Source organism: Carcharodon carcharias, assembly GCF_017639515.1.
Source record: "Carcharodon carcharias isolate sCarCar2 chromosome X unlocalized genomic scaffold, sCarCar2.pri SUPER_X_unloc_2, whole genome shotgun sequence".
Classification (NCBI taxonomy): domain Eukaryota; kingdom Metazoa; phylum Chordata; class Chondrichthyes; order Lamniformes; family Lamnidae; genus Carcharodon; species Carcharodon carcharias.
In genome coordinates, this window is record NW_024470875.1 from 578627 (window position 1) to 589855 (window position 11229).

At 58.7% G+C, this 11229-nt stretch overlaps 1 protein-coding gene across 1 annotated transcript; it reads right to left on the minus strand.

The window, feature by feature from the left end:
• Positions 1-1501: 1501 nt before the first annotated feature.
• Positions 1502-9657, minus strand: tegt (testis enhanced gene transcript (BAX inhibitor 1)). The gene is made up of 5 exons (XM_041182494.1): positions 9554-9657; positions 7492-7571; positions 7001-7101; positions 4680-4755; positions 1502-1642 (listed from the first exon to the last, which is right to left on the minus strand). The coding sequence occupies exons 2-5, from the start codon at positions 7561-7563 to the stop codon at positions 1613-1615; spliced, it is 279 nt and encodes a 92-aa protein (XP_041038428.1). The 5' UTR covers positions 7564-7571; positions 9554-9657; the 3' UTR covers positions 1502-1612.
• Positions 9658-11229: the final 1572 nt, after the last annotated feature.

The window sequence follows — 11229 nt, forward strand, 5'->3', positions numbered from 1 at the left end:
AGAGAGACAGAGAGAGACAGAGAGAGACAGAGAGAGACAGAGAGAGACAGAGAGAGAGACAGAGAGAGAGACAGAGAGAGAGAGAGACAGAGAGAGAGAGAGACAGAGAGAGAGAGAGACAGAGAGACAGAGACAGAGAGACAGAGAGACAGAGAGAGAGACAGAGAGAGAGACAGAGAGAGAGACAGAGAGAGAGACAGAGAGAGAGACAGAGAGAGAGACAGAGAGAGAGAGACAGAGAGAGAGACAGAGAGAGAGACAGAGAGAGAGACAGAGAGAGAGACAGAGAGAGAGACAGAGAGAGAGACAGAGAGAGAGACAGAGAGAGAGAGACAGAGAGAGAGACAGAGAGAGAGAGACAGAGAGAGAGAGACAGAGAGAGAGAGACAGAGAGAGAGACAGAGAGAGAGACAGAGAGAGAGACAGAGAGAGAGAGACAGAGAGAGAGACAGACAGAGAGAGAGACTGTCCTCCCCACCCCGGCAATAAAACCAAAATTCAAAGCAGAAAAAATAATTTGGCCATAAAAATGAAAGAAACCTGCAGTCAAAATCCCCAAAACCCCCTCCCCACCCATTGCCCCCGCCCCACGCACCTCCCCACCCACTGCCCCCTCCCCCTCTCTCTCTCAAACACATTCCCAGACAGGGGAACTCTCAGCGGAGACGGGGAGTGGAGGGGAGATGGGGATAGGAGGTGAGGGGACACATGCTCGCTGATCACTGCTGGAGCTCAGACACATCCAGCAGCTCACACACTCCCCTCCGGGGCACCCCCGACTCTACGCAAATAAAAACCCCCTCTCTCTCGGACACTCCCCCTACTCTACGCAAAACTCCGCTCTCTCTCTTGGACACTCCCCCTACTCTACACAAACCCCCCTCCCCCTCTCTCTCTTGGACTCTCCCCCTACTCTACACAAAACCCCCCTCTCTCCCTCGGACACTCCCCCTGACTCTACACAAAATCCACCCCCCTCTCAGACACTTCCCGCTACTCTACACAAACCACCCCACCCTCTCCCTCAGACACTCCCCCTACTCTACACAAAATACCCCCCTCTTTCACGGACACTCCCCCTACCTACACAAAAACCCCCCCTCTCTCTCGGACACTCGCCCTACTCTACGCAAAAGCCCCCTCCCTCTCTCGGACACTCCCGCTACTCTACGTAAAATCCCCCCCCCCCCTCTCTCTCTCAGACACTCGCCCTACTCTACACAAAGCCCCCCTCCCTCCAGGACAACATCACTACACCAGCTCCCTCCCTTCCCCCGCCTGGTAGACCCTGCACGAGAGAGAGAGAGAGAGAGAGGGGGAGAGAGGAGAAAACCACAGGTTTATTTTAATCTAGGAAAGCAGACAGAGCAGAAAGGAATCTGCCAGCAGTAACGTTGCTCGAGTTAATGCTCCACAAATGCCTGTGCTATTGTTAATATCTGTTACCCAGCTGACCCGGGGAGGGGTGAGGTGGGAGAAAGCACTGAAGCATTGGATATAGTTTCATTTCTCAATCATTCTTTTTAATGAAGGTGGTGGGGTAGGAAGGGGAGGGTGGTATCGGGGAGATGGGGGAGGGGTGAAGGCGTTCTCCGGTAACGGTTTGTTCACTCTACTTGGAGTCATTCCGCCTCTTCTTATCCTGGTGAAGATACAAGGAAAGGCAGAGGGATCATTGCTCGGCTCTGAGCACACGCATGTAAGCACCCACGTGCGCGCGCATGTAAGCACCCACGTGCGCGCGCATGTAAGCACCCACGTGCGCGCGCATGTAAGCACCCACGTGCGCGCGCATGTAAGCACCCACGTGCGCGCGCATGTACGCACCCACGTGCGCGCGCATGTACGCACCCACGTGCGCGCGCATGTACGCACCCAGGTGCGCGCGCATGTACGCACCCACGTGCGCGCGCATGTACGCACCCACGTGCGCGCGCATGTACGCACCCACGTGCGCGCGCATGTACGCACCCACGTGCGCGCGCATGTACGCACCCACGTGCGCGCGCATGTACGCACCCACGTGCGCGCGCATGTACGCACCCACGTGCGCGCGCATGTACGCACCCACGTGCGCGCGCATGTACGCACCCACGTGCGCGCGCATGTACGCACCCACGTGCGCGCGCATGTACGCACCCACGTGCGCGCGCATGTACGCACCCACCGTGCGCGCGCATGTACGCACCCACCGTGCGCGCGCATGTACACACACACCGTGCGCGCGCACACACACACCGTGCGCGCGCACACACACACACCGTGCGCGCGCACGCACACACACCGTGCGCACGCACACACACCGTGCGCGCGCACACACACACCGTGCGCGCCCACACACACACCGTGCGCGCGCACACACACACCGTGCGCGCGCACACACACACCGTGCGCGCGCACACACACACCGTGCGCGCGCACACACACACCGTGCGCGCGCACACACACACACCGTGCGCGCGCACACACACACCGTGCGCGCGCACACACACACCGTGCGCGCGCACACACACACCGTGCGCGCGCACACACACACCGTGCGCGCGCACACACACACCGTGCGCGCGCACACACACACCGTGCGCGCGCACACACACACCGTGCGCGCACACACACACACCGTGCGCGCACACACACACACCGTGCGCGCACACACACACACCGTGCGCGCACACACACACAGTGCGCACACACACACACAGTGCGCACACACACACACACCGTGCGCGCACACACACACACCGTGCGCGCACACACACACACCGTGCGCGCACACACACACACCGTGCGCGCACACACACACACCGTGCGCGCGCGCACACACACCGTGCGCACACACACACACACCGTGCGCGCACACACACACACACACACACACGTGCGCGCGCATGTAAACACCCACGTGCACACGCACCCACGTGCACACGCACCCACGTGCACACGCACCCACGTGCACACGCCTTCGGGAGTGATGCAGGAAGCACATCCTCACACAGAGGGATAGGAATCTGGAACTCTTCCCTGTCCCGCTCGAGGAGGGGGCTGAATGGCCTCCTCCTATTCCTGTGTAACAGGCTCGAGGAGGGCTGAATGGCCTCCTCCTATTCCTGTGTAACAGGCTCGAGGAGAGGGGGCTGAATGGCCTCCTCCTGTTCCTGTGTAACAGGCTCGAGGAGGGGCTGAATGGCCTCCTCCTGTTCCTGTGTAACAGGCTCGTGGAGGGGCTGAATGGGCCGCCTCCTGTTCCTGTGTAACAGGCTCGAGGAGAGGGGGCTGAATGGCCTCCTCCTGTTCCTGTGTAACAGGCTCGAGGAGAGGGGGCTGAATGGCCTCCTCCTGTTCCTGTGTAACAGGCTCGAGGAGAGGGGGCTGAATGGCCTCCTCCTGTTCCTGTGTAACAGGCTCGAGGGGCCTGAATGGGCCTCATGTTCCTGTGAAACAGGCTACAGAGGGGCTGAATGGTCTCCTCCAGTTCCAACAATTCGCACCGATTATTTGACAGTTCACCTATAGATTCCACGATCGCCACACTTATCTCCATCTTAGACTGCCCTTAAAACCCCCTCCACTGATAGGCCCCCGCAGAGCACCACAATTCCTTTGCTATATAATTATAGCTGATCCCGATTGAACTCCAGGATTCTAACCCCTCGAGCTGGATAGAGGGAAGGGAGAGCTGCTTCTGCAACTCTCCACCCACACATGAACGCCCGTGGGACCTTCCAACCAGAGTTAGTCATTCAATGGGTCACCCAGAGGGAGCACAACCTCACACAACTCTCCAAACCATCAGCTCGGACGTGAAACCAGCTGGTACAACCCCTGTCCTGGGAGTGTTTGATGGGGACGGTGTAGAGGGAGCTTTACTCTGTATCTAACCCCGTGCTGTACCTGTCCTGGGAGTGTTTGATGGGGACAGTGTAGAGGGAGCTTTACTCTGTATCTAACCCCGTGCTGTACCTGTCCTGGGAGTGTTTGATGGAGACGGTGTAGAGGAAGCATTACTCTGTATCTAACCCCGTGCTGTACCTGTCCTGGGAGTGTTTGATGGGGACGGTGTAGAGGGAGATTTACTCTGTATCTAACCCCGTGCTGTACCTGTCCTGGGAGTGTTTGATGGGGACAGTGTAGAGGGAGATTTACTCTGTATCTAACACCGTGCTGTACCTGTCCTGGGAGTGTTTGATGGGGACAGTGTAGAGGGAGCTTTACTCTGTATCTAACCCCGTGCTGTACCTGTCCTGGGAGTGTTTGATGGGGACAGTGTAGAGTGAGCTTTACTCTGTATCTAACCCCGTGCTGTACCTGTCCTGGGAGTGTTTGATGGGGACGGTGTAGAGGGAGATTTACTCTGTATCTAACCCCGTGCTGTACCTGTCCTGGGAGTGTTTGATGGGGACAGTGTAGAGGGAGCTTTACTCTGTATCTAACCCCATGCTGTACCTGAGAGATACTGGTAGTTAAGTCGAAGGCTAAAGGAAAAGTTTTTGAACTTTCCTGTCTCTGGTTCTGTTACCGATTCTCTTCAATCTGTGTCCCCCTCTGGTTACTGACCCTCCCACCACTGGAAACAGTCTCTCCCTCTCTACTCTACCCAAACCCCCCCTTTGTGATTTTGAACGCCTCGATTCAGTCTCCTGTTGTGCGGTTTACAGATGAAGGAGGGTCTGCCCACTCACCTTCTCGTTCATGGCGAGCAGTAACATGAGCTTTCTGAAGACAGCGATGAAATCCATGAATAAATCTACACAGTGCCTGCGAGATGGGAAAAGAGAGGAGCATTGGAGACAGTAAAAGAAACAAAGACTTTCAGTTATGTCGAGCTTTGTACAAGCAGACGATATCTCAAAGTGCTTTCCAGCCAATCACTGCTGCAATGCTAGAAACACAGCAGCCAATTCATGCACAGCAAGCTCCCACAAAGAGACATGTGGTAATGACCAGATAATCTGCCTGTTGGGATGTTGACTGAGGGATAAATATTGGCCTCAGGACACTGAACACAAAGCTCTGTCCTGCCCCACCCCACCCCTCTCTTTTTAAATAGTGGCCTTGGATCTCATACATCCAGACGAGCACCCTCAGCACTGACCCTCCGACAGTGCGGTGCTCCCTCAGCACTGACCCTCTGACACCGCAGCTCTCCCTCAGCGCTGACCCTCCGACAGTGCGGCTCTCCCTCAGCGCTGACCCTCCGACAGTGCGGCGCTCCCTCAGCACTGACACTTCGACAGTGCGGCGCTCCCTCAGCACTGACCCTCCGACAGTGCGGCGCTCCCTCAGCACTGACCCTTCGACAGTGCGGCACTCCCTCAGCACTGACCCTCCGACAGTGCGGCGCTCCCTCAGCACTGACCCTCCGACAGTGCGGCGCTCCCTCAGTGCTGACCCTCCGACAGTGCGGCGCTCCCTCAGTGCTGACCCTCCGACAGTGCGGCGCTCCCTCAGTGCTGACCCTCCGACAGTGCGGCGCTCCCTCAGTGCTGACCCTCCGACAGCGCGGCTCTCCCTCAGCGCTGACCGTCCGACAGTGCGGCGCTCCCTCAGCACCGACCCTCCGACAGTGCGGTACTCCCTCAGCACTGACCCTCTGACAACCACACTCACCGCTATGTACAACCACACTCCATGGCCCGGAGAGCTACAGACGCTATGAAGCCCGCGGGATCCTCACCTGCAGTAATATTTAACCATGTGTGTAATGACAGACACAGTGGAGCAGGATGTACACTAAACACTCACACGCTCAGCACGTAAAGTGAAGGAATCATCAAGCTCGATGTTTGTGTGTGTGTGTGTGTGTCTGTGTGCCTGTGTGTGTGCGTGTGTGTGTGTGTGTGCTGGCTCCGACATAGCTACCTGGGTACAAACTCCGGCTGTATTGCCTGGAATTAAGTGGGGTTTCGGTTGAAGCTTTCATGGTGCCAAGATGGGTCGATAGAGAGAGACTCTTCCCCCCCCCAACCGAGTTAGGGAGAGTCTGGGATCGGTGGGGGGGCAGAGTGTAAAAATTCCAGCCAGACCTTCAGGGCTGAAACGAGGAAACACTCGGACACCCAAAGGGCGGGAGAAGTTTGGAACTCTCTCCTGCAAACGGCAATCGATACCGGATCGATTGATTTTAAACCTGAGATTGAGACACTTTCGTTAGTCACAGGTATCGAGGGATAGGGGGCAAAGGTGGGTAGATGGAGTTAGGTCACAGATCAGGCACAGTCTCGTTGAGTGGAGGTAGGGAGGGGAAGGTGGCTCAAGGAGGGGGCTGAATGGCCTCCCCCTGTTCCTGTGTAACATGCTCAAGGAGGAGGGGCTGAATGGCCTCCTCCTGTTCCTGTGTAACAGGCTCGAGCAGGGTGGGGCTGAATGGCCTCCTCCTGTTCCTGTGTAACAGGCTCGAGCAGGGTGGGGCTGAATGGCCTCCTCCTGTTCCTGTGTAACAGGCTCGAGCAGGGTGGGGCTGAATGGCCTCCTCCTGTTCCTGTGTAACAGGCTTGAGGAGGAGGGGCTGAATGGCCTCCTCTTTTCCTGTGTTTTTACCCCACCGCATCCCTCCCCCAACAACCTTGCAATTTTTACTTTTCCAAACATGCTGTTTTCCCGAAGTTACACCCGAGGCTGCCCAGATTTCAAACAGTTTAGGATTTGGAGGCCGGAGTGTCCTTTTTCTGAGGAGGTTAAGCAATAGGAGACCGAGGCCACTCGGCCCCTCGAGCCTGCTCCTCCTCCCCACCCACCCCACGGCTGACCTCCTACCTCGACTCCAGTTTCCCCGCCCTGCCCCTCGATTCCCTCAGTGCCCCGAAAACCCATCGCTCTCTCAGTTTCGGGTATACTCGTCAACGGGGCATCCACCGGGGTGGAGAATTCCAAAGATTCTCCCGCCTTCCCGAGTGAGCGAGGAAATTTTTTTTAGCCATCTCAATGACTTCGCCCCTCATTCCGCTCAACCCCAGGGCCCTCCGAAGCCACCCGAGGTCGCCGGCCCGTCAGGGTCACTCACCAGATGTAGTCCTTGTCCCCGCTCTCTGCTTTCTCGATGATGAGCTGGGTGTCGAACAGGATGAATCCACAGAAGACCAGGAGCCCGATGTACAGCTGAGCCTGTCGAGTGGAGGAACGAGCGGCGTTAAAACCAGGGCTGGAGTTGGCAGCGACGGCCAGAGAGCCAGGGCAACTGCTGGGGGCACCACCACCCCTCCCAAATGACCCACACCAGCAGCCGCAAACACATCAGTGCCAGGCGTTAAATCTCACGGCATAGCCGGCTATTCCCATGTCCGTGTCGGGAAAGCTGAGATGGGGTGGGGGGGGGGGCATCACTTGGCGTGCCGAGCTAGAGGGTCTGTCTGTCCACCTCCCCTTCACCAACCCCGCCCCCACCACCCCAACTCTCACAGCCACGACCCACGCACCCCCCTCCCCTATACACACTGGACAAACTGCACCGCGGTATTGCTGGATTCTGGCTGCGCAGGTCACTGAAGGTTTTACCTTAACAAGCAAGACCGATCCGAACATCAGGTTGACCAGGGGGAGGAGGCAGAGAACGGTCAGGAGAGACATTAAGATACCTGAGAGAAAGGGAGAGAGAGAGAGAGAAAAAACAACAATTCAACTCGTGTCTCGGTGACTGGGAGTAAACAGGACCGAAAACCTTCCTGTTAAATCCAGTAACTTGCCATTCGCAGGCCAGAAGAAACAAGACTAGAGACAGCCTAGTGTGACCGAGGGAGTGCCGCACTGTCGGAGGGTCAGTACTGAGGGAGTGCCGCACTGTCGGAGGGTCAGTACTGAGGGAGTGCCGCACTGTCAGAGGGTCAGCGTCGAGGGAGTGCCGCACTGTCAGAGAGTCAGCGCAGAGGGAGAGCCGCACTGTCGGAGGGTCAGTGCTGAGGGAGTGCCGTACTGTCGGAGGGTCAGTACTGAGGGAGTGCGGCACTGTGGGAGGGTCAGTGCTGAGGGAGTGCCGCACTGTCAGAGGGTCAGTGCTGAGGGAGAGCCGCACTGTCGGAGGGTCAGTACTGAGGGAGTGCCGCACTGTCAGAGGGTCAGTACTGAGGGAGTGCCGCACTGTCAGAGGGTCAGTACTGAGGGAGTGCCTCACTGTCAGAGGGTCAGTACTGAGGGAGTGCCGCACTGTCAGAGGGTCAGTGCTGAGGGAGCGCCGCACTGTCGGAGGGACAGTGCTGAGGGAGCGCCGCACTGTCGGAGGGACAGTGCTGAGGGAGCGCCGCACTGTCGGAGGGACAGCGCTGAGGGAGAGCCGCACTGTCGGAGGGTCAGTGCTGAGGGAGCGCTGTACTGTCAGAGGGTCAGTACTGAGGGAGTGCCGCACTGTCGGAGGGTCAGTGCTGAGGGAGTGCCACACTGTCGGAGGGTCAGCGCTGAGGGAGCGCCACACTGTCAGAGGGTCAGTGCTGAGGGAGAGCCGCACTGTGGGAGGGTCAGCGCTGAGGGAGAGCCGCACTGTCGGAGGGTCAGTGCTGAGGGAGTGCCGCACTGTCGGAGGGTCAGTGCTGAGGGAGTGCCGCACTGTCGGAGGGTCAGTGCTGAGGGAGTGCCGCACTGTCGGAGGGTCAGCGCGGAGGGAGCGCCGCACTGTCGGAGGGTCAGCGCTGAGGGAGTGCCGCAGCGCTGAGGGAGTGCCGCACTGTGGGAGGGTCAGCGCTGAGGGAGTGCCGCACTGTCGGGGGAGAATGCAGCACAAATCACCATGTGCTCTGCACAGTGCCCCAAACCGATAGAGTATCGACTCCACTGGACACATGAATAAAGGCTCGACGGACACCGAGCAGCCCCACAGGCTCTGGACTGTTGATAACACCACTGCCCCTTCCCCCCCCTCACCCCTCCCCTCCTCCGCCCCGCCCCCTCCCCTCCCCCCCCCCGCCCCGCCCCCTCCCCTCCTCCGCCCCACCACACCGCCCCCCTCCCCTCCTCCGCCCCACCACCCCGCCCCCTCACCCCTCCCCTCCTCCGCCCCGCCCCCTTACCCCCTCCGCCCCGCCCCCTTACCCCCTCCGCCCCGCCCCCCCCTCCGCCCCGCCCCCCCCCTCCGCCCCGCCCCCTCACCCCCTCCGCCCCGCCCCCTCACCCCCTCTGCCCCGCCCCCTCACCCCCTCTGCCCCGCCCCCTCACCCCCTCCGCCCCGCCCCCTCACCCCCTCCGCCCCGCCCCCTCCGCCCGCCCCGCCCCCTCCGACCCCTCCGCCCCGCCCCCTCCGACCCCTCCGCCCCGCCCCCTCCGACCCCTCCGCCCCGCCCCCACCGACCCCTCCGCCTCACTCCCCTCCGACCCCTCCGCCTCACTCCCCTCCGACCCCTCCGCCTCACTCCCCTCCGACCCCTCCGCCTCACTCCCCTCCGACCCCTCCGCCTCACTCCCCTCCGACCCCTCCGCCTCACTCCCCTCCGCCTCACTCCCCTCCGACCCCTCCGCCTCACTCCCCTCCGACCCCTCCGCCTCACTCCCCTTCGACCCCTCCGCCTCACTCCCCCTCACCTCCTCCGCCTCCCAGACCCTCAAACTCCACCCCCCCCCCCCCCGATCTCACCTCCCAGGAAGAGGTAACTCCTGCGTTGGGCGTACAAGGCGCTGAGTGTGAAGCAGCAGAAGACCAGGGCCGAGGTCAGGAAGGCGGTGGGGACAATGCTGAAAGAGAAACAGGTCAACCCCGTGTTACAGACCGTCCGAGAATCCCCGGTCAGCGAGGGCCCCAGGCCGCCCAGTCAGCGGGGACTGGACCGTCCGAGTATCCGCGCACAGCGCCGGGCCCACCCGGTGGCTTATCTTCCAGGTCCAGGAACATTGTGCGTTTTTTAAGAGACTCTGCCCCTTAAGGGGTTAACGCAGGGACTCTGGTGGCTGCTGTTCCGGGAAAAGACAGCATTTTACAGGAAAAGGCATTCGAGCAGTTTTAAAGGAGCTGGGAACCTCCAGACCCCGGACGGACTGTTTACATAAAGGGTCACATGGTGGTTTTAAGCTTTGAGAAGAAAACCAGGCCTGGGAAACCGAGGCCAGCGAGAGCGGTATAAAAGGGTGTGAGAAACAGAGACCAAGGCCAGAGAGAGCGGTATAAAAGGGTGTGAGAAACAGAGACCAAGGCCAGTGAGAGTGGTATAAAAGGGTGTGAGAAACAGAGACCAAGGCCAGTGAGAGTGGTATAAAAGGGTGTGAGAAACAGAGACCAAGGCCAGCGAGAGTGGTATAAAAGGGTGTGAGAAACAGAGACCAAGGCCAGTGAGAGTGGTATAAAAGGGTGTGAGAAACAGAGACCAAGGCCAGCGAGAGCGGTATAAAAGGGTGTGAGAAACAGAGACCAAGGCCAGTGAGAGTGGTATAAAAGGGTGTGAGAAACAGAGACCAAGGCCAGTGAGAGTGGTATAAAAGTGTGTGAGAAACAGAGACCAAGGCCAGCGAGAGCAGTATAAAAGGGTGTGAGAAACAGAGACCAAGGCCAGTGAGAGAGGTATAAAAGGGTGTGAGAAACAGAGACCAAGGCCAGCGAGAGCAGTATAAAAGGGTGTGAGAAACAGGGACCAAGGCCAGCGAAAGCAGTATAAAAGGGTGTGAGAAACAGAGACCAAGGCCAGCGAGAGCGGTATAAAAGGGTGTGAGAAACAGAGACAAAGGCCAGCGAGAGCGGTATAAAAGTGTGTGAGAAACAGGGACCAAGGCCAGTGAGAGAGGTATAAAAGGGTGTGAGAAACAGGGACCAAGGCCAGCGAGAACGGTATAAAAGGGTGTGAGAAACAGGGACCAAGGCCAGCGAGAGTGCGATAAAAGGGTGTGAGAAACAGGGACCAAGGCCAGCGAGAGTGGTATAAAGGGGTGTAAGAAACAGGGACCAAGGCCAGCGAGAGCGGTATAAAAGTGTGTGAGAAACAGGGACCAAGGCCAGCGAGAGCGGTATAAAAGGGTGTGAGAAACAGGGACCAAGGCCAGCGAGAGCTGTATAAAAGGCTGTGAGAAACAGGGACCAAGGCCAGCGAGAGCGGTATAAAAGGGTGTGAGAAACAGGGACCAAGGCCAGCGAGAGTGGTATAAAGGGGTGTAAGAAACAGGGACCAAGGCCAGCGAGAGTGGTATAAAAGTGTGTGAGAAACAGGGACCAAGGCCAGCGAGAGCGGTATAAAAGGGTGTGAGAAACAGGGACCAAGGCCAGCGAGAGCTGTATAAAAGGGTGTGAGAAACAGAGACCAAGGCCAGCGAGAGTGCTATAAAAGG

Bases quoted from the DNA above. Each gene is read 5' to 3' on its own strand.
- tegt (XM_041182494.1), bottom strand. From the start codon at position 7,563: ATGTCTCTCCTGACCGTTCTCTGCCTCCTCCCCCTGGTCAACCTGATG. The intron at 7,102-7,491 runs GTAAAACCTTCA...TCCACTCGACAG, and splicing joins GATCGGTCTTGCTTGTTAAG to GCTCAGCTGTACATCGGGCT. The intron at 1,643-4,679 runs GTGAGTGGGCAG...TATCTTCACCAG, and splicing joins TGCTCGCCATGAACGAGAAG to GATAAGAAGAGGCGGAATGA.